This window comes from Oncorhynchus nerka, linkage group LG8, assembly GCF_034236695.1.
Source record: "Oncorhynchus nerka isolate Pitt River linkage group LG8, Oner_Uvic_2.0, whole genome shotgun sequence".
Lineage (NCBI taxonomy): Eukaryota > Metazoa > Chordata > Actinopteri > Salmoniformes > Salmonidae > Oncorhynchus > Oncorhynchus nerka.
The window spans coordinates 42,733,981-42,757,384 of record NC_088403.1 but is presented as its reverse complement, the minus strand read 5'-3'; the positions used below and the strand labels follow the sequence as shown (position 1 = coordinate 42,757,384).

Sequence of the window (23,404 nt, the reverse complement as noted above, 5' to 3'; positions counted from 1 at the left end):
TGTTCACACACTAGCAGCAGGAAAGCAGGCTCTCCAAGACCATTTACATACACCAGATGGCCAGCATGGATATGACAGCACAACCAGGGCCCCTTACCTTTGACCAGCCAAGAGTTGACGATAATCTACATAATGATGTTTTAAACTCTTGAATCTATTCATGAAGAACGAGAGAATGAGAGAGGGGTTGTTCTTGATTGTGAGGAAAAGCTCTACCTTCCCATATCATGGAGAATTTCTCAGAAATTATTTGTCTGGGGGGGGGTTCATGTGGGGTTTCGTATGTGGGGTAGGGGTAAGACTTTAGAGACGGGTGCTGGTGGAGTGTATGCATTGGGTAGATGTAAATGGTCTAGAATGTGAATGCCAATCTTGTTAAAAAATACATCTATGTGGGATTGCTTGTGTACTACTCTTCACCACTGGATTCGGGTTGCTAAAAATCTTTATCTTCCTCTTCCTCACGACTAGCTGCAGCAAAAAAGGGGGGGTCAGTCCAGGTTTGCTTCTTCAATGGGTGGAAAAAAATGGAAAGTGCTTCTCAAAAGAACTGAGAAAATCATCATCAGCCTTTACAAAGCATTGTTTCGTTGTTTCTGTTTTGCTTTGACGAATATGGAATCCAGTATGACATTTGCTTCATTCTTCATTCCACTTTCTCCAGGCATCTTGTCCATCCATCGTCCGATATCGATCCAGTCCAATCCTTCAGTTCATCATGTGTGAATGTGTTTAACCTTTCGTCTCGGAAAGACAGGAGGATGACAGATGGGGTGTCCAGACAAGGGTCAGTGTACCAAACAAATAAAAAAAGATATTCTCTTCCTCCGTCCAATTCATCCCTTACAACAAGGTCCCTTTTACAACGAGGGCAGGTTGGAGAGTCCATAGAATGGCCAGTCTCTCTTCTGTAGTGGTTTTAGATGGCTTCAGTCTCAATTTGGGGGTTGCAATGTAGGCTCGTTCAGTGCTACGTCATGTCAAAAGCATCACTTCTTAAAGGGAACGTTCAAGAGCAAAGAGCCAAAAGCTTATAAAGCTTAGTAGAGTGGCTATGAAGCTTTGTAGAGTGGTTATGAGGCCTTTGAGAGCAAACTGTGTCCCATTTGCTTTGCTGAGCTCTTACCATGTGCCAAAGCTTATGAAGCTTCTTAGGGTGGCTACGCAGCTTCGTAGAGTGGATATGAAGTGTCTTAGAGTGACTGTAGTATCTATGTTGATGTTTTCAACAACCACGAGGGACTAGAATTGAACCTTTACAAAGGCTGTCAGATAATATTTGTGATGGCGACGTTTACCATTGAAATATGTCTCTAGCTACCGAACAATGTTGTTAATGCTAAGTCAATCTCAACTATATTAGTTCAATTGTTTGAGTCTTTGCGGAATACTGTATAGTACATCTACCTTTTTTTCACATTGTTAGCAATCTACTAAAGAGTTAGCTTAGATTGCACATTGTTATACGACAGCCTCCAGAAAGCTTCTGCTGTTAATATATTACCTCTTTACGTACTACTGACGCATTCAAGTACGCATGGAAAAGTAGCTATAAATTAGCAATATGGTTAAGTGCTTAAAAAAAAAAAAAACTGTGTGACTGTTAAAAAAAAAACAACGAAGACAACTAAAATTGTTTTAAAAGTTAACTGGCCAGGTTTCAGTGTTATGAGCTAAGTGTGTTTCTAGCTGTTCATTTTCAGCCATTTAGTGTGAATTATAAGCGTGCAAATGCTCTGTAAGATTCACTGAAGGGCTGTTGTTTGTTCGACAGTATTTGGGGATTTGGTGTTAGATAGAATGAGTCCAAAAGGAATTCTACCATGACTATGGATGGGAGTGATGCGTTCTAAATCAGTTCAATTCAGTCATCTCTAAAAGTAAACCAACTCCTCTCTTCCTCACTCGCACTTTAGCACAACAGCTCATATGGTTTAATAAAGTGCCTCAAGAGTTGTGCAGACTTATTTGCAATTCAGAATGTGTACATATTTATACTTTATATTTACAAAAAAAAAGGATTAAACGGCATAACATACCATAAACTAGCTTGCATTTTCTATTTTATTAAAGGAGTAACGTTAGCATGAAGTTACTCCTGTTGTTAAGAGTTAGATTTTTGCGATGACTGAATGGTAAAAGACTGAGAAATGAATTGAAACTAATTTGTCAAAAGGTATTTTGAATAACTGCCTTTTTTCCCAAAAATATTTTTGTTAGCGGTAGTGTTAATATCAAATATATTGCAAATCTAATGCGGCTTCTAAGTTGTTTCACTATAGACTTGCTTAGGGAGGTTGTTGCTAATCGTTCCGAGGTTTCTTTGGGAACTTTCCCATTTCATTTTCTAAAGAGAATGTGGTTTGTTCATTCATTGGGTCTCTGAAACATTTTCTGAATTTGTCCACTTTTCCCGTTTTTTCCTTCATATTTTTTCTCCTCTTCCTCCTTCCTCTTCTGTCAGCTACATGACATCCGACTCGACCACGCACTGCTCTGTGTATTCCTTAACCAGCTCCACCTTCAGTGTCTGGCGACAGAATTCGACCATGGGTTTCCACATGGGGGGATCCAGAAACATCTGACACATGACGTAGCCCTTCAGGGTGGCTGTGTGGCGCCGGAGGTGACTCAGGAACTGCTGGAGCACCAGGCCTATGTCCTTACCGAACACGTCGATGTTGAGGTAGTACGTGTCGTCACCAACTCGGTAAGGACCTCCAGGCACCCGGAAGGGGTGGGTGCAGAGGCTGGCCACGGCGGGGACGTCGCGGTCGTCCACCATCCAGTCGATGTCCTTGAATGAATGAATTCATTTTATTTGAGAAATGTGAAATACGTATAGAGTTGCTTCAGCCATGGGAGTAGAGCAATACATTGAAAATAATCAAGGATTTTTACAACTTTTGGGTTTGAAAATTAGAGTAACTTTCCCAAGTTTTACAGATGCTTATTTTCCCCTGATTCCGAGAGTCTTCCAACCGAGATTTCTGGGAAACCTGGGAATTTGGGGAAAGTTACAGGAATTTTGCAACCCCAAACACGATAAAGTCAATCAACTAATTTCCACAGAGGTTCTCATTATGATATAATATTTTACCTTCTTCAGAAGAATGTCCATGTTGCTAGGTAGGGGCTTGAACGGCTGCCAGTCCTGGACGATGGTAGCATTAGGGAGTACGTTGGACATCAGGCCAGAGTTGAGGAACATCTGGTGGGCCTCGTTGAGGTCCAGAAGGACCGGGGGAACCATGGGGGTGTCAGAACCCTGGGAGGTACCCTCAGAGGAGGGAGGGAGGGTCACATGCAGCCCCAGTTCGGAGAGCCGGAGCTTGAGGTCTTCGGCATTGAAGCGAACTAGCAGGATGCCCTTTCGGAGAGAGGCGGTGGTGAAAAGACGTAGGGTAAAGAGAAGGTTGTGTGGTTGGTTAATAGACTGTTGTGAAAGGGGAATGTGTCATTTTGGTAGAACATGATTTCCTGACACAAGTGGACTAGAGTTCTCGTCAGAAATAGGACGACTAGAAATAACTTGAAAAATGTTGGAAATTTGGAAGGCTTAACAATACGAATCAATCAATTAGCCAATCAGGCAAGCAACAAATGAACCAATTAACCAATACCTACCTGTTTGGTGATGAGGCGGTACTTCTGAAAGTCCTTGGGCCCCAGCTGGTCGTCGCGGGTCAGCCTGGTCACCTTCACCTCAGGCCACTTGGACTTGACCAGCTGAGAGCAGAACCGCAGAAGCACCCCTGCCACGCCCTTCCCCCTCTCCTGCGGGGCCACACGTAACCCCTCCACCAGCATGGTGTCACCGTCATCTATCACACACACGGACTCCAGGGCAATCTGGTGGGGGATAAAGGAGAAGGGGATGGGGAAGAAAGGAGAGGGGGAGAGAAAGACGTAGGGAGATTATGAACAGCTGAAGAGATACACATTGTGTGAACATTATCTGTAATTCTCTTGTTATTTCTAGGTAATATACTTTTGAAGTCTGAAGTTTACATACACCTTAGCCAAATACATTTAAACTCAGTTTCACAATTCCTGACATTTAACCCAAGTAAAAATTCACTGTCTTAGGTCAGTTAGAATAACCACTTTATTTTAAGAATATCAGAATAATAGTAGAGAGAATGATTTATTTCAGTTTTCATTTCTTTCATGTTCCCAGTGGGTCAGAAGTTTACATACACTCAATTAGAATTTGGTAGCATTGCCTTTAAATGGTTTAACTTGGGTCAAACGTTTTGGGTAGCCTTCCACGAGCTTCCCACAATAGGTTGGGTGAATTTTGGTCCATTCCTCCTGACAGAGCTGATGTAACTGAGTCAGGTTTGTAGGCCTCCTTGCTCACACACACTTTTTCAGTTCTGCCCACAACTTTTCTATAGGATTGAGGTCAGGGCTTTGTGATGGCCACTCCAATACCTTGACTTTGTTGTCCTTAAGCCATTTTGCCACAACTTTGGAAGTATGCTTGGGGTCATTGTCCATTTGGAAGACCCATTTGTGACCAAACTTTAACTGATTTATTGAGATGTTGCTTCAATATATCCAAATAATTTTCCTACCTCATGACGCCATCTATTTTGTGAAGTGCACCAGTCCCTCCTGCAGCAAAGCACCCCCACAACATGATGCTGACACCCCCGTGCTTCACGGTTGGGATGGTTCTCTTCGGCTTACAAGCCTCCCCCTTTTTCCTCCAAACATAACGATGGTCATTATGGCCAAACAGTTCTATTTTTGTTTCATCAGACCAGAGGACATTTTGGAGCAGTGGCTTCTTCCTTGCGGAGCGGCCTTTCAGATTATGTCGATATAGGACTCGTTTTACTGTGGATATAAATACTTTTGTACCTGTTTCCTCCAGCATCTTCACAAGGTCCTTTGCTGTTGTTCTGGGATCGATTTGCACTTTTCGCACCAAAGTACGTTTATCTCTAGGAGACAGAACGCGTCTCCTTCCTGAGCGGTATGACGGCTACGTGGTCCCATGGTGTTTATACTGCGTACTGTTATTTGTACAGATGAACGTGGTACCTTCAGGCGTTTGAAAATTGCTCCCAAGGATGACCCAGACTTGTTGAGGTCTACAATTTTTTTCTGAGGTCTTGGCTGATTTCTTTTGATTTTCCCATGATGTCAAGAAAAGAGGCACTGAGTTTGAAGATAGGCCTTGAAATACATCCACAGGTACACCTCCAATTGACTCAAACGATGTCAATTAGCTATCAGAAGCTTCTACAGCCATTACATAATTTTCTGGAATTTTCCAAGCTGTTTAAAGGCACAGTCAACTTAGTGTATGTAAACCTCTGACTCACTGGAATTGTGATACAGTGAATTACAAGTGAAATAATCTGTCTGTAAACAATTGTTGGAAAAATTACTTGTGTCATGCACCCAGTAGATGTCCTAACCGACTTGCCAAAACTATAGTTTGTTAAGAAGAACTTTTATCGAGTGGTTGAAAAACCAGTTTTAATGACTCCAACCTAAGTGTATGTAAACGTCTGACTTCAACTGTAACTCTCAATGGTTCCAAAGTAGGCCACTCCTAATCTCCAGGGTTCCTTTAGGACTCTAACATGGATTCTATTTCTCTGATATCACCCTTGAAGACTCTTGTAACTCCTCACACCACTTTGCCTTGCTTGTTTGCAAAGCATTAGTATGACAGTGTGGTTGGTCTCGAACAGCCAGGCAGTGTAGTGCATGGGCAGGTACTGGTAGTTCCTAAATCAGCCCTTTTTACAGCTTAATAACCCCCTTAAAAACAAGCTATAACATGTTTATATTACCCTTATAACACTGTTTATAGCCTTTTCTCCCCACTTTTCCCTCTTTGCACTCCAGTACAACGGTACAGTTGGTCTCCTGTTGCCAGGCCTGGTAGCGTTCCTCACACTCTTACAACACCTTAATAACACCTCTTTGTAAACATGCTTCAACATGTTTATGACACACTTTATAACCTTTTCTCACCACTTTGCCCTGCTTGCGGGCCAGTATGACGGTGCGGTTGGACTCGGACAGCCAGGCGGTGTAGCGGGTCGGCAGGTAGTCCAGCCCTCCATAGATGTCCTGGCTCATCGCCATGATCTCTTCAAAGTCCTCTTCTGTCGCCACGGTGAACTGGAGGCCCGTCTGGGGAGGGGTCTCGGGGAGCTGCGGGCGGGGCAGGCTGTTCTCAATCTTCATCTTTACAGCTGGAGACAGGAAGAAGGGATGGAGGGTGTGAGATGGGACGGAGAGAGAGGAAGGCCAGAAGAAGGGAGTGAGAAAGGGGGGAATGGAGGAGAGGAAAGAATATTGGAGAAAGTAGAGAGGAAGAGAAGAAGAAGAAGATGGAGGTGAGTAGGAGAGTGAGAGACAAGGGTGGAAGAGGTCAAATAAGAGGGAGAGGAATAGATAAATGAAGAGATCGGGTAGAAATAGTGAAGGAGTGAGAGAGAAGGGATTGGAGGGATATAGATTGATATAAGGAGAATGAGAGGAGGGAGTGAGGGAGAGAGATCAATAGAGATCAGGAAGAGGGAGAAAGAGAAAGGGCGAGAGAGTGCAAAAATCTGATTAGGGACCAGGAGCAGGCCTATAAAGCAAATGGACAGGAAGCACATCCGTTGCTGTAATTGAGAATGTGATCTGATTTAACTCCAGTAAAGTAAAGCTACAGTATATACTCTAGAGATAAATAGATAAATAACATCCCATCTTAAAGGGCCAGTGCAGTCAAAATTCTGTTTTGTATCATATTGTACAACAGCTTATGAAACTTACACTGTAAAAGAGTGACACATTTTTATCTGTGTTATTTCCTGATTGTTGCTGGTTGAAAATACAATCTACACATGACCTTGTAATCCGCAGGTTTTGCATGGGTGGAGTTTCGGCTTGCCTGATGACATCATCAGGTGATAAATTAGTTAATAGGCCAATAAAATCGCTCTAAAAGCGATTTGTGTTTCTTTTTGACAATTTTAATGGAAAACTATTACAGTAAGGTACTTAATTGTTACCCAGAAATAATTTGATATTGCTATAAAAATAGCTGCATTGGGCCTTTAAGGAGAAATACTGAACAGCAGGTTCGACAGAAGGGAAATATGCTGCAGAACTCACATCCACCATTTCTCCAAAGCTGCTAGGTATACAAAGTATCCTTCAAAAAGAAAGATGACAAATACCCAATTTAATGGGGAAATGTAGTTTAGTGTGAATAGCACAATGTTTAGCATATTTATACACTCAGTGGTCAGTTTATTAGGTACAACACCTCGTTCACGAAAATGGTTCGCTCCTACAGACAGTGAGTCATGTGGTCGTGGCTTTCTATATAAAGCAGGCAGACAGGCATAGGCGCATTCAGTTATCGTACGATTGAACGTTAGAATGGGCAAAATCGAGTGACCGCGTCGTTGCCAGGCTCGCCGGTTCCAGAATCTCAGAAATGGACGGCCTCCTGGGCTTTTCACGCACAACAGTGTCTTTCTAGGGTTCACCGAGAATGGAGAGACAAACAGAAAACAGTCAGCGGCAGTCCTTTGGGCGAAAACAGCTCGTTGATGAGAGAGGTCGAAGGAGAACGGCAAGAATCGTACAAGCTACAGTAACAGCGGGGCCACGAACAGGCAAATAACGGCACAGTACAACAGTGGTGTGCAGAATGGCATCTGGGAGCCCACAACTCGTCTGTCATTGTCACGGATGGGCTATTGCAGCAGACGACCACAACGGGTTGTGTCATGCTGATGGCAGAGTCAGGATTTGGCAAAAGCAGCATAAGTCTATGGCTCCATCCTGCCTAGTGTCAATGGCACACGTTAGGTCCTTTGATACCAATTGAGCAACATTTCCATTCCCTTTAGAATTCAGGCTGTTCTGGAGGCTGACCCTATACTAGATGGGTGTACCTAAAAAAATGTATATTTTCCATTGAACCTTTCTTTAAGTAGGCAAGTAAGAACACATTCTTATTTACAATGACGGCCTAGGAACAGTGAGTTAACTGCCTTGTTCAGGGGCAGAACGACAGATTTGACCTTGTCAGCTCGGGGGATTCGATCTAGCAACCGACTGGTTACAGGCCCAACGCTCTAACGACTAGGCTACCTGTCACCCCAATGTACGACACATGATTTCCAGTGTTCTGTTTGTGACACTCAAGGTGCTGGATGATGGTCACAAGACTTGACACTGAATGTTATGGGATTATTCTCATATCTGTTGATAAGTGATTGACACCAGACTGAAGGTACAAGGACCGAGGACACTGATTATTCACTGGTCTATTCGCAGTCTGGCGTCAATCACTATCAAAAGACATAAACATAATCCATAACATTCAGTATGAAGTCTAGTGACTGTCAACCCACACCTTGAGTATCACAAATTGAACACTGGAAATCATGTGTAGTACATCATATATGAATATGCTAAACATTGTGTTAATCACTATAAGCTAAATATTATGCGCCCTGTATAATACCATATTGTCACGATCGTCGTATGGAGTAGACCAAAGCGCAGTGTGGTTAGAATACATTCTTTTTTATTTAATGAAGAACATGAAGAGCACTTAAACAAAAACAACAAAACGAATAAGACGAACGTGACCGCTATATAAACAATGTGCTAACGTGCAACATAACATAGACAATAACCCACAAAATACCCAAAGAAGGTGGCTGCCTAAATATGGTTCCCAATCAGAGACAACGATAAACACCTGCCTCTAATTGAGAACCAATCTAGGCAACCATAGACCAACATGAACACCTCGATGAAAACAACCCCGTAAATCTACAAAAACCCATAGACAGTACAAACACCCTAGAATAAGACAAATACACACATATCACCCATGTCACACCCTGACCTAACCAAAATAATAAAGAAAACAAAGAATACTAAGGTCAGGGTGTGACAGAACCCCCCCACAAAGGTGCGGACTCCGGCCGCAAAACCTAATCTAAAGGGAAGGGTCCGGGTGGGCCTCTTTCACGGTGGCGGCTCGGGTGCTGGACATGGACCCCACTCCACCATAGTCTTAGTCCGCTTTTGTGGCCTCCTAGGAACGGCGACCTTTGCCGCCAACCTAGGACTGGCAACCCTACTAAAGGGCCCCACTGGACTGAGGGGCAGCTCCGGACTGAGGGGCAGCTCAGGACTGAAGGGTAGCTCAGGACTGAGGGGTAGCTCAGGACTGAAGTGTAGCTGGCTGGCTGACGGCTCTGGTGGCTCCTGGCTGGCTGATGGCTCTGGCGGCTCAGGACAGACTGGCGGCTCAGGACAGACGGGCAACTTTGGCGGCTCAGGACAGACGGGCGGCTCTGGCGGCTCAGGACAGACGGGCGGCTCTGGCGGCTCAGGACAGACGAGCGACTCTGGCGGCTCAGGACAGACGGGCGACTCTGGCGGCTCAGGACAGACGGGAGACTCTGGCGGCTCAGGACAGACGGGAGACTCTGGCGGCTCAGGACAGACGGGAGACTCTGGCGGCTCAGGACAGACAAGCGACTCTGGCGGATCAGGACAGACGGGAGACTCTGGCGGTTCAGGACAGACGGGAGACTCTGGCGGCTCAGGACAGACGGGAGACTCTGGCGGCTCAGGACAGACGGGAGACTCTGGCGGCCCCGGACAGACGGGAGACTCTGGCGGCTCAGGACAGACGGGAGACTCTGGTGGCTCAGGACAGATGGGAGACTCTAGCGGCTCAGGACAGACGGGAGACTCTAGCGGCTCAGGACAGACGAGGCGCACTGTAGGCCTGGTGCGTGGTGCCGGCACTGGGGGTACTGGGCCGAGGACACGCACCTCAGGGCGAGTGCGGGGAGGAGGAACAGGGAGAACTGGGCTCTGGCGACGCACAGGAAGCCCGGTTAGGGGGGCTGCCATCGGAGGGCTGGTGCGTGGAGATGGCACCGGATAGACCGGACCGAGAAGGCGCACTGGAGATCTGGAGCACCGAGCCTGCCCAACCTTACCTGGTTGAATGCTCCCCGTAGCCAGGCCAGTGCGGCGAAGTGGAATAGCCCGCACTGGGCTGTGCAGGCGAACCGGGAACACAATGCGTAAGGCTGGTGCCATGTATGCCCGCCCGAGGAGACGCACTGGAGACCAGATGCGTAGAGCCGGCTTCATGGCACCTGGCTCGATGCCCACTCTAGCCCGGCCGATACGAGGAGCTGGAATGTACCGCACCGGGCTATGCACACGCACCGGGGACACCTTGCGCTCCACCGCATAACACAGTGCCTGCCCGGTACAACGCCCTCTCTCTCCACGGTAAGCACGGGGAGCTGGCGCAGGTCTCCTACCTGACTTCACCACACTCCCCGTGTGCCCTCCCCCAATACATTTTTGGGGCTGCCACTCAGGCTTCCAGCCGCGCCGCCGTGCTGCCTCCTCATACCGGCGCCTCTCTGCTTTCGCTGCCTCCAGCTCTGCTTTGGGACGGCGATATTCCCCTGGCTGTGCCCATGGTCCTTTACCGTCCAGAATCTCCTCCCAAGTCCAGAAGTTCTTTGATCGCTACTTCTGTCTGTTACCATGCTGCTTGGTCCATTGTTGGTGGGTTATTCTGTCACTATCTGTCGTATGGAGTAGACCAAAGCGCAGCGTGGTTAGAATACATTCTTCTTTATTTAATGAAGAACACGAAGAACACTTAAACAAAAATAACAAAACGAATAAGACGAACGTGACCGCTATGTAAACAATGTGCTAACGTGCAACGTAACATAGACAATAACCCACGAAATACCCAAAGAAGATGGCTGCCTAAATATGGTTCCCAATCAGAGACAACGATAAACACCTGCCTCTAATTGAGAACCAATCTAGGCAACCATAGACCAACATAAACACCTCGATGAAAACAACCCCATAAATCTACAAAAAACCCTAGACAGCACAAACACCCTAGAATAAGACAAAAACACACGTATCACCCATGTCACACCCTGACCTAATCAAAATAATAAAGAAACAAAGAATACTAAGGTCAGGGCGTGACACATATAAATATATGCATATATGCAAATATATGCAACTTTAGTGACCTTACATTTCCCCATTACAGTCCTGGCAATTCCTATTACACCCATACACTGTCTAGATGCCTGTATACTTTATGCTTCACAACACTTCAACCATATCCCTGTAATTCACATCAATGGGTCAACTTTAACATCAATGGGAATTGGTCAGACAGAGTAAGTAGCTTCAAAACACGTCAACCTCAAAGGATCTTGGTCAGGCAGTCTATACAACCATAACCTCTTAACTTACTACCGCATCCCAATGTTTTGACCAGAGTGGACGGGGTCTTGGTCAGGAAAAACACAGACAACACAACCCCTAACCACACAGACGGCACTAATGTGACTTCTGGTCATCGCCAGGACGCCAGCCCAGTTTGGCAACAGTTTGTATGTGGCACAGAGAGAGGCGACTGGCATCCGTCCCTGTGGCGCGCCCCCCTCTGCCAACCCCCTATCCCCCTAATCCCTTCGGTAATTCCCCCTCACCCGCTTCCCTGGATTCCTCGGAAAACACTGGCTCACTCGGAAAACAATCACATTTTTCTGAGCTTGGGAAAAGCATGGGGCGAAACGAGCGAGAGAGGAGGAGGGCTCAGGTCGTTGGAAAGGGATTCCGGAAAGGTGCAGAGATTATTGAGTGGTTAAAGCCTGTGTGTGTGTCCATGTGTGTATGCATCCGTATGTGTGTGTATGTCCATGTGTGTATGCATCCGTATGTGTGTGTGTGTCCATGTGTGTATGCATCCGAATGTGTGTGTGTGTCCATGTGTGTATGCATCCGTATGTGTGTGTGTGTCCATGTGCGTATGCATCCGTATGTGTGTGTGTGTGTCCATGTGCGTATGCGTACGTATGTGTGTGTGTGTCCTGGTGTGTGTGTTTCCCCCGTCCGTGTGTAATATGTGTGTACATTTTACATTTACGTTTTAGTCATTTAGCAGACACTCGTATCAAGAGTAGCAAACAGTAGTGAGTGCATACATTTTCAGACTTTCACACTTTTTTGTGTGTATTTCTATGTGTAAGAGTGTATCTCTGTCTCCATCTGTGTGTGTGTTCTCTGTCCCATGCATGCATGGACAGCTAGTGTTAGTTGGCCCCAGGGGGAATGAGGCTTCTAGCTGAAGCAGTGAGGCAGGGCCAGACATTTCCGATAATCTGTCGATGGGAGATGTGTCTGGGCTGAGGAAGGAAGGGAGGGAGGGAAGCCGCCTGCCTGGGACAGAGAAAACACTGTCTGGCCCCAGCAGACCTAACACACTCCCCTGTCTCTAACTGGTACTTTTCCATCAACTGGCATGCATAGGCACGGTGCCATAAACACACTGGGGGATGAGGGGGAGGGGGGGGGGCAGTGACAGTGTCACACACACAAACCTGCACACACAATGAATCACTGCCACATGAACTTTAGCATGGCATCAATACACACCTCAGCAGCGCCCTTCCAATCAATCGACCCATCCACATATACATGCGCGCGTCCCCATGGGAGAACCCTTTTTGGTTCCAGGTTAGAACCCTTTTGGTTTTTAGGTAGAACCCTTTTGGGTTCAATATAGAACCCTTTCCACAGAGGGTTCTACATGGAACCCGAACCAAACCTGGAACCAAAAACGGTTCTCCTATGGGGACAGGCGAAGAACCCTTTCGAACCCTTTTTTCTACGAGTGTAAACAGACACCTGTCCATTACAGAAACACAAAAGCCTATCAGAGGTGCATGGTGTAAGGAGGAGAAGAGAGGATAGGAAGGTTGTTTCTGCATGATGTTCTTGCTGACGTTTGGTTGGCAGGCAAGCAAACATGCTGAACAAAGAGGCACCAAGTGACACACTACATTACCAAAAGTATGTGGACAACTGCTTGTTGAACGTCTCATTCCAGAACCATGGGCATTAATATGGAGTTGGTCCCCCCTTTGCTACTACAACAGCCTCCACTCTTCTGGGGAGGCTTTCCACTAGATGTTGGAACATTGCTTTGGGGACATGCTTCCGTTCTGCCACAACAGCATTAATGAGGTTGGGCACTGATGTCGGGCGATTAGGCCTGGCTTGAGGCCGGCGTTCCAATTCATCCCAAAGGTGTTTGATGGGGTTGAGGTCAGGGCTCTGCGCAAGCCAGTCAAGTTCTTCCACACCGATCTGCTTTGTGCACGGGGGCATTGTCATGCTGAAACAGGAAAGGGCCTTCCCCAAACTGTTGCCACAAAGTTGGAAGCACAGAATCGTCTAGAATGTAATTTTATGTTGTAGTGTTAAGATTTCCCTTCACTGGAACTAAGAGGCCTAGCCCGGACCATGAAAAACAGCCTCAGACCATTATTCCTCCTCCATCAATCTTTACAGTTGGAACTATGCATTCGGGCAGGTATTGTTCTCCTGGCATCCGCCAAACCCAGATATGTACATTGGACTGCCAGATGGTGAAGCGTGATTCATTACTCCAGAGAACGTGTTTCCACTGCTCCAGAGTCCAATGGTGGTGAAATTTATAACACTCCAGCCAACGCTTGGCATTGCGTATAGTGATCTTAGGCTGTTGCTTCCAGAGGCAGTTTGGAACTCGGTGGTGAGTATTGCAACCAAAATCAGACGATTTTTACACGCTTCAGCACTCTGCGGTCCCGTTCTGTGAGCTTGTGTGGCTGAGCCGTTGTTGCTCCACTTCACAATAACAGCACTTACAGTTGACCGGGGCAGCTCTAGCAGGGCAGAAATTTGATGAACTGACTTGTTGGAAAGGTGGCATCCTATAACGGTGCCACGTTGAAAGTCACTGAGCTCTTCCGTAAGGCCATTCTACTGCCAATGTTTGTCTATGGAGATTGCATGACTATGTGCTCAATTGTATACACTTGTCAGCAACGGGTGTGGCTGAAATCATCAAATTCACTTATTTGAAGGGGTGTCCATATACTTTTGTATATATAGTGTATGTTCAAACCACATGATGTATACAGTAAGCCTATTTGCATAAATGAAATAGATTGGAATCCATTTCTTCTTTCTTCCCATCTCTTAGAAACAGTGTGTCAAATCAAAACAAATCCAATTGTATTTGTCACATACACATGTTTAGCAGATGTTATTGTGGGTATAGTGAAATGCTTGTGTTTCTAGCTCTAACAGTGCAGTAATATCTAACAATTTCACAACAATATAGAATAGGATAGAATAGGGTAGAATAGAATAGTATGAAATAGAATAGGATAGAATAGGATGGAATAGGATAGGATAGAATAGGATATAATAGAATAGGACAGAATAGGATGGAATAGGATAAAATATGATGAAATAGAATAGAATGGAATAGGATAGGATAGAATAGGATTGAATAGGATGGAATAGGATATAATAGGATGGAATAGAATATAATAGAATAGGATGGAATAGGATAGGATGGAATAGAATATAATAGAATAGGATGGAATGGGATAAGATATAATAGGATAGAATATAATAGGATGGAATAGGACAATAGAATGGAATAGAATAGAATAGGATAGAATAGAATAGGGTAGAATAGAATAGTATGAAATAGAATAGGATAGGATATAATAGAATAGGACATAATAGGATGGAATAGGATAAAATATGATGAAATAGAATAGGATGGAATAGGATAGAATAGGGTGGAATAGAATAGAATAGAAAAGGAGGGAATAGGATAGGATAGAATAGGATATAATATAATAGGACGGAATAGGACAATAGAATGGAATGGAATAGAATATGATAGAATAGGATGGGATAGGATAGAATAGGATAGAATAGGATGGAATAGGATAGGATAGATTAGGATATAATAGAATAGGACAGAAGAGGATGGAATAGGATAAAATATGAAGAAATAGAATAGGTTGGAATAGAATATAATAGGATTGAATAGGATGGAATAGGATAGAATAGGATGGGATATAATATAATAGGGTGAAATAGGATAGGATAGAATATGATAGAATATAATAGGATGGAATAGGACAATACAATGGAATGGAATATAATAGGATAGAATAGGATAGAAAATGATGGAATAGGATAGGATAGAATAGAATAGGATGGAATAGGATAGAATAGGATATACTAGAATGGGACAGAATAGGGTGGAATGGGATAAAATATGATGAAATAGAATAGGATAGGATAGAATAGGATTGGATAGGATGGAATAGGATATAATAGGATGGAATATAATATAATAGAATATGATGGAATAGGATAGGATAGAATAGCATATAATATAATAGGATGGAATAGGACAATATAATGGAATGGAATAGAATAGGATAGAATAGGATGGGATAGGATAGAATAGGATAGGATGGAATAGGATGGAATATGATAGGATAGAATAGGATAGAAAAGGATGGAATAGGATAGAATAGAATAGGATAGGCTAGAATAGGATGGAATATGATAGGATAGAATAGGATAGAAAAGGATGGAATAGGATATAATAGAATAGGATAGGATAGAATAGGATGGAATATGATAGGATATAATAGGATAGGATAAAATAGGATGGAATATGATAGGATAGAATAGAATAGGATAGAAAAGGATGGAATAGGATAGAATAGAATAGAATAAGAAAGCATAGAATAAAGTCAAATCCATTTGCCCGGATATTGTCTTTCTTCCTATCCATTTGAAACAGCAGTGACACTGACTAAACTGGATCACATGTCAACAGAGGGTGACAGTGAAGAGGAGGATTTAGGCTATACAGTGCTGCTGTCACAGTGTTGTAGTGATGATACTCTAGACTACACACACACACGTGCACAAACACACACACACACACACACAGACAAGCACATTCTTGTACATGTGCACAAACACACACACCCACACATATACACACCATCACACACACATGCGCTACTGTCCTGACTCTTTTACTAAACACAGAGGATTGGAGCGATAGGCCTGCAGGCCAAGTTATTACGAGTTTTAGAGAGCCAAAACAAAGAGAGGTACGCAATAAGTGTGACCTCAGTACTTCACGCTATTGCAGTGTAAGTCCAATATCAACACAATGACCTATCCTATTACTCAGGTGCGTGGTGCGTGTGACTGTGTGTGTGTGACTGTGTGTGTGCGTGTGTGGGGGGGGTTTGAGATTTCCATTTGATTTTGTCAATTTTATCCCGTGGGCCACACAAGGGACAAAGAAACGACAGATCACACCTTTAGGTGACGACGAAATTACAGATCACACCTTTAATTAACCTATTACACATAACACTCTTCACATCATCTATTTCTGGATCAAATACTCACCTATGACCTTCCTTGTTCTCTATCTCGAAGACCTTACGGGGTAAGATTGAGGATTCTCTATCTTTCTCTCTCTCTCTCTCTCTCACACACACACACACACACACACACACACACACACACACACACACACACACATCCCTTCTAATCTTGGATGATTTATTCAGCGAGCAGTGTCTGCCGATCCGTGTGAGGTAAAATGCCACGTCGATACGTCCCATCGTCATCAAGCACACGAGACGTGTGTGTGTGTGTGTGCGTGATCATTTTGCATCGGCACGATACAATTCTCCATCCTCTCATCTGAATAGGGAGAACACATCAACACAATCTACAACTGGAGATTACGTTTAATTTTCACAAAGCAGATACTGAACATCCGTCGTGATTCCTGAATTAGGCTACATTAGAGAAGGCTTTTGCTGCAGCGTTTCAAGGTGATTGTAAAAGGATAACCCCCTGGTTTCAGTTCGCTTTTGTCTGTAAATACGTCACAATAGGCAGTGCAACGTGAGGGTAGTAGCCTCTATCTCTATCTATCGTTCTTTGTCACGAACACATACACACACACACACGCAAGCGTGCTTGCACAAGCACACAACAAACGCACGTGGCAGCAGCCTCATCCTCTCTCTCCCTTGCTCTTTGTCTCTTTCCTCTGACTCCCTCCCTCTGGATCTAGTCCATGTGCTTATGCTTGTGTGTTTACATAACTCTCTGTGGTAAAATCCCATGACGTATTTATACACTGTATTTCCCCTGTACAGTATTTCCCTCCCAGAGCAGCTGATCTGAAGTCGGTTTTGACATTGCCCCTATGATGGTTGGGGTTAGGATTGGGGATTGCCTGAGCTGATCCTAGATATGTGCCTATGGGCAGCTTCTAATCAGTTAGATGTTTTTTGCGCTAGAGGACGTCACACACGTTATGGAACATGACGTTCACATGTAATCAAAATGGCATATGTGGCCTGTTTTAACAGTTGTCTGAGGGCATCATCATCAAGCATGAGTACCTTACTTCCTCTCGTTTGTATAAATCTCCCACTCCCCCCCTTTTTTACTCCCATCTTCATCAGCCCATCATTTTACAGAACAACTCCTTGTTTATATAAATGTCTCATTCTCTAATGTCCTGCTCTCTCTCTCTCTCTCTCTCTCTCTCTCTGTGTCTCTCTCTATTTCTCTCTCTTTTTCTCTCTCTATCTGTCTCTCATCCTATAGTTTTTGTCAAAATCGCAAACTTACTATCCTGATATATGGAAGTTTTACATTGCATAATTTCAAAAGGCTAATTTCCTCTTCCCATCTCTCTGGTTATGTAAGTTTTATTAAGGAGAATTACATACAATATCCTTGGGTTAGGATTGGAAATCATTCTAGAGCTGCAGAAAAAGACATTTACATCCTGCAGAAAATATATATGTATTAGATCATACTAGAGTAGTACAGTATGTGTAGAAAACAGTGGTTTTCTACACATGGTCCGCGGGAGTACTGCAGCTGGTCTGCAAATTATTTTACATATATTTTCTATATCTAAAAAAATAAAAATAAACATTAAAAAACTATAATATTTGGGAGTATTAATGGCATTGTAAGCAATCTGACATTATTTTTCACAATACAAATGGTTTATAATAATATTAGGCCTTTCATTTGTTACATTCACTGTTAAAATGGACTAAATGTGATCGCAAATATATTTCATGCTTTAAAGATTGTGCTTCTCCGTGGAAAAGGTTGGGAACCATTGATATAGACATATTAGAACATACTAGCAGAGCTGCAGTAATAGGGACGTACAGGTAACTGCCAAAATAAAGGAAACACTAACATAAAGTGTCTTAATAGGGAATTGAGCCACCACAAACTGTCAGAACAGCTTAAATGCGCCTTGTCTGGAACTCTTTTGGAGGCATACGACACCTTTCTTCCACGAGAAATTCTATAATTTGGTTGTTTTCTCAGGCGCCACTCCAGAATCTCCCATAAGTGTTCAATTGGGTTGAGACCTGGTGACTGAGACACACACACACTCACACACCTTTCAAACCCTCTATGCTCCTTTGACACCCCTCTTTCAAAGTCACTGAGATCTCTTCTTCTAGCCATGGTACGAAGAATAATGAGCAACTGGGCATTTTCTTACATGACACTATGCATGATGGGATGTTTTAATTGCTTAATTAACTCAGGAACCACACCTGTGTGAAAGCACCTACTTTAAACATACCTTGTATTCCTCATTCACTCAAGTGTTTCCTTTATTTTGGCAGTTACCTGTACATCATACTAGAACTGCAGAAATGTAGACGCACATAATTCTAGAGCTGCAGAAATATAGTCATCCATCATACTAGAGCTTCAGAAATATAGCCATACATTATACTAGAGCTGTGCTGGACCAAGCAAACACTAACACACTAACATGTGACAAATAACATTTGAATTGATAACCCTAAACAAAAACGGGCATCGGTTTGATGCAATGTGCTGGGATGGGATAGTAGAAAAATTAAAGTTGCGACCAAAACATGACCCTTTTTCGTATCTCTATGTTAAGAAAATGTCTTAGAAAACACTTATGAAACAAACATGCTATTCTTATCCAGCTGTGAATGACCAAGGCATGAGTCTGTTTCCCTTGAGGTCCATTATACTGATGTGAGTGACACAGGACAAATGCCCTGGAATGGATCACCATGATCATTAGGACACACAATGAAAATGAAATGAACATCTCTTATTGGAAAAGTACAGGTCCCTACCTGTTTCAGTCTGTTTTCTTCCGTTTTGTTCCGAATGAACAAGACCCAGATCGGCATCACAATAATGTCTGCATCACAAGCAAGCAAATGCAGCAACAGACTAACAAGACTGAATAGCTGACGATGACGCTCTTGCACTGAACTCATCAACACTCTTACCTTCCCATAACACTATTTGTCACTCACTCCGGTAAGAGAGTTAGCCATTCTACACAGATCTAGGATCAGCTTAACCTCCTCCAATCCTAACCCCCCCACTCCTAACCTTAGGGTGGAAAAACACAGAATTATCTCAGATCAGTGTGTAGGCAATACATGAGGAACTTCAACCAACTATTTCTTTTAAATTTAACTAGGCAAGTCAGTTAAGAACAAATTCTTATTTACAATGACAGCCTACCGGGGAACAGTGGGTTAACTGCCTTGTTCAGGGGCAGAACGGCAGATTTTTTTACCTTATCAGCTCAGAGATTTGATCTAGCAACTTTTCGGTTACTGGCCCAACACTCTAACCACTAGGCTACCTGCCACCCCAAAATATATATATATATGTGTGTGTGTGTGTGTGTGTGTGTGTGTGTGTGTGTGTGTGTGTGTGTGTGTGTGTGTGTGTGTGTGCGTGTGTGCGTGTTGTTAAGCCTTTATAAACTGCATGGTCGGTACTCAGTCCTGTGTGGGTATAGAGGACACTCCAGTGAGTCTGAATAAATTAACTTCACCAGAATTGCTTTTGGGTTAAGAGGGACGGGAGGGTGGAGGGTTGGGGACGGGAGGGGTTGATGAATGTGATGGGGGGGGCATGAACACAACCAGACATTATGTTTTCATCTTGATTGTCAAACAAATCACTTCAAAAAGCAGGCTACCTGTGCATATTCGTCCACTCCGAAATAATTCCAGCATCCAAACAGCCAATACATGGTTTAAACCATGACAGATAGGTGGGGGTCTTCGTTTCATTTACAATAACCTTTCATTTTCATGCCCAGGTAAATTGCATTTCAAACAAAAAGGAGAATGGTTAAATTAGCAAAAACCCCAAAGTTTGACTGCTGTTGCATTTAGGGAAGAGACCCCCCCCCCACACACTGTAATTCACACACTGAAAATTGCATACATACCTCATTTGTTGGATATGTAACAATTATTTACTTAACTAATAGTAAGACATTTCTGTCCTAGTAGTGTCTGTGTTTTTATGGTCTCCACTCTAGTTCCCTGCAGCTAATCTGGGCGTATGGTCACTAGAGATGGCTTGAGCTGACAGATGAGTTAAAGACTGCATTACATATACAAGATGTGGTCGGTGTAACCGAGATAGACCACTTCCCCGTGCAGATAACGGCAGGATGAACCCAGAGTGACTTATGATGCTCCTTGGTCTGTATGAAGTGGTTGAACCAACCACGATGAATCATTCTTAGTGTCAGCTATATACAGGACTCTGCACTTGTACGGGTTAGGTTACTCAGTCCAACACTCAAGAGTGGGGGGGTCGACCAGCCTCATTATTGCAATAATTAATTGATATTAAATAAAGAGGATTGTTTGAAAAAAATGACCAAGTTTCTCTCAGTACTGAATTTCCACGACAGCCCTTCATGATAAAACATATAACTGCTCAACCACCCCAAATGGTAACCTTTTCCTTATGTATTTCCCTCCTTTTGACCAGAACCCTACAGACCCTAGTCAAAAGTAGTGCACTACATAGGGAACAGGGTGTCATGTGGGACGCACAGCAAGTCCTTCGGGCATGTCCTTTGAAAATGCTGCGACACTCACTCACTTCACTCCATCCCAAATCTATCTAGAGTGAGAAGAGTGAGACACAGAGAGACAGTGAGAGAGAGAGAGAGAGAGAGAGAGAGCGAGAGCGAGAGACAGACAGACCAGAAATCAAAGAGTAGGATGAGAAAGAGAGAACTGTCTGTATATCTATAAAAGGTTGGACAGTTTGCAGGCCTTGATGCCCTGAATCTGTTCTACTCAATGTTGTGTGCTTTCCCATCTTTCTCCCTCATCAACTGTCTCTGGATACATCTAATCATGAGGACACAGTCATGTCTCTCCTCTTTCATTCCCGAATTCCAAACTGCCAAGTGGAATCAGATCACAAAGTATGCATGCATTCCCTCGTCATTCCCGAAGAGAGGAGCAAAAACGCGAGCGCACGCACACGCGCTCCTTGGCGCACGGCACGCGCACTGTATGGGCACGTTGGTTCGAAGAGCAGGTTGGTTAGGAGTCTCACTCCATCTCTCACAGCTCCTCATGCCGAATGTGAGCGAGTTTCCCAACCCAGACTGAATGTGGAGAAATAGATCAGGCTTTGATCTACGGTGGAACTGTCCCAGGCTGGGAAATAACCATAGCCTAGAATGCATGCATAGCATGTGTGCTTATACATAATGTATTTCCTTTACATGTTAAGTTAAACCTATACGTAGAATTACAGGAATTGCTGTTATAGCTAAATTCTGAGAAATAGCCTATAACCTGAATTGCTCCACACGTGCACCAACGTATAGAGAACCTAAGAATTCTAGCTGTCACGACTCTATCCAAGCACGTGCTGTACGTACACATACCGGAGGCGCGCGCACCGCTCAGCAGCTCCCTCACTGGTGCCATAGCATTGCGGCCGCAGATGCGTATTTATGCAACATAGCCTATGTTGTGAATAAAGGAATTATTCATCGTAGCTTGCCATCTCCTGCACCCTAAATCTCCCGCTTTCACCCGCCCACACACGTCATCTATCTGTCCTTTATGCCTAAATGTATGCGACTCCTTTTCCAAGGGCTTTCAGCATTCCATGCTGACTGCAACTGCATAGCTTATCTTTGGATAGAGCCTAACAAATAAATATATCGCAAAAGTGATGCCGAAAGGTGATATCTGAGAAACATGTTTGTTATCGTTATTGTTTCGTATGACTATATTCATTTATTATATTCGGCTGAGGGTGATGGTGGTGACAGCGCCAGGATTGCATCCTCAACGGTGATTGGGTGAATCTTTTGATCATGTCCATATTCGATTAGATCGGCTATCGGCATCATTCATCCGCATTGCCTATACTATAGTACATACAGACAGACACACCGTCCCATAATGCTATAGGCCCACAGTAGACTATAAAAACTGCATTGTAGCCTATGGACTAGTTTCGGGGTAGTCTTATACATCGTTTAATTGCTTTATCATTACCATCTCCTCCGCTGTAACTAAGTCTCTCGGGCAAATTCCTTAAATTTGGACACACAAAATGGCCGATAAGAATAGGATGGGGATAGTGGAATAATCGGGTCGGGAATATGAGAAAAGGTTTAGGTAGGCTATAGAGACATGATAGAAAGGCAATGCAGAATACCCGATCACACGTAGCCTTCTTTGAAAATATAATTTGGCCCAGAAATAAAATATGATTTCAAATATGACAACAAATATCACAAAATCATAATGATCGATCATGGATGGATACCGTTATCGTGAGTGATCGATCATCTTGACTATGCTCACCAATGTGCTCCAAATGTCTGCCACTGCCGGTGAAATGTATTCATTCCCTCTTACCGTTAGTGAAGCCCGGAGGTCTCGTGCAAGTGTTGTCGGTAACGGCAGGTGTATTGCCAGGTGCAAGAGGTGGATGGATGGTTACAGCAGCTACTGTTCAAATTCAGGATAAAATACAAATTCTCCCAGCCACCGGCTCGAGTTTTCAATATAAGAGATTACCGTTTAGGCCCCTCCTACAAACCCTGCATGCTCGGCTCTCTCTCTCTTCGTAGTAGGCTAGGCTATCCTAACCCCTGCCTACCATCATCACCGAAATATCCCCCACCCAGCCGCCCATCAATATCTCTCTCTCTTTCTTTCTCTCTCTCTCTCTCTCTCTCTCTCTCTCTCTCTCTCTCTCTCTCTCTTTATTGGCATGGGAAACAAGTTTACATTGCCAAACCAAGTGGAATAATTAAAAGTAAATAGCCTATTACACTCACAAAAGTTTCAAAAGAATAGAGACATTTCAAATGTTATATTACTGGCTGTGTACAGTGTTATAACAATATGCAAATAGTTGAAGTATGAAAGGCAACATGTCACAAATCTGGCTGCTGTGATGGTATACTGTTGTGTTTCACAAAATAGATATGGGAGTTTATCAAAATTGGATTTGTTTTCAAATGATTTGTGGTTCTGTGCAGTGGCGAGTTTCCCATGTAAATCTGGGGGGGTAAAAATACTTTTTTTTAGATACATGCCAGCAAAGCCACAACACAACACTA

The 23,404-nt window shown here is 43.8% G+C and overlaps 1 protein-coding gene across 1 annotated transcript; it reads right to left on the bottom strand.

Annotated features, from left to right (window-relative positions):
• Nucleotides 1–152: 152 nt before the first annotated feature.
• Nucleotides 153–22,896, bottom strand: nat16 (N-acetyltransferase 16). The gene is made up of 5 exons (XM_029666434.2): nucleotides 22,695–22,896; nucleotides 5,998–6,221; nucleotides 3,628–3,852; nucleotides 3,101–3,370; nucleotides 153–2,797 (listed from the first exon to the last, which is right to left on the bottom strand). Exons 2-5 carry the CDS (start codon nucleotides 6,211–6,213, stop codon nucleotides 2,465–2,467), a joined length of 1,044 nt encoding a protein of 347 aa, XP_029522294.1. The 5' UTR covers nucleotides 6,214–6,221; nucleotides 22,695–22,896; the 3' UTR covers nucleotides 153–2,464.
• Nucleotides 22,897–23,404: the final 508 nt, after the last annotated feature.

Bases quoted from the DNA above. Each gene is read 5' to 3' on its own strand.
- nat16 (XM_029666434.2), bottom strand. From the start codon at position 6,213: ATGAAGATTGAGAACAGCCTGCCCCGCCCGCAGCTCCCCGAGACCCCT. The intron at 3,853-5,997 runs GTGAGAAAAGGT...ATCCCCCACCAG, and splicing joins CCCGCAAGCAGGGCAAAGTG to ATTGCCCTGGAGTCCGTGTG. The intron at 3,371-3,627 runs GTAGGTATTGGT...TCTCTCCGAAAG, and splicing joins ACCGCCTCATCACCAAACAG to GGCATCCTGCTAGTTCGCTT.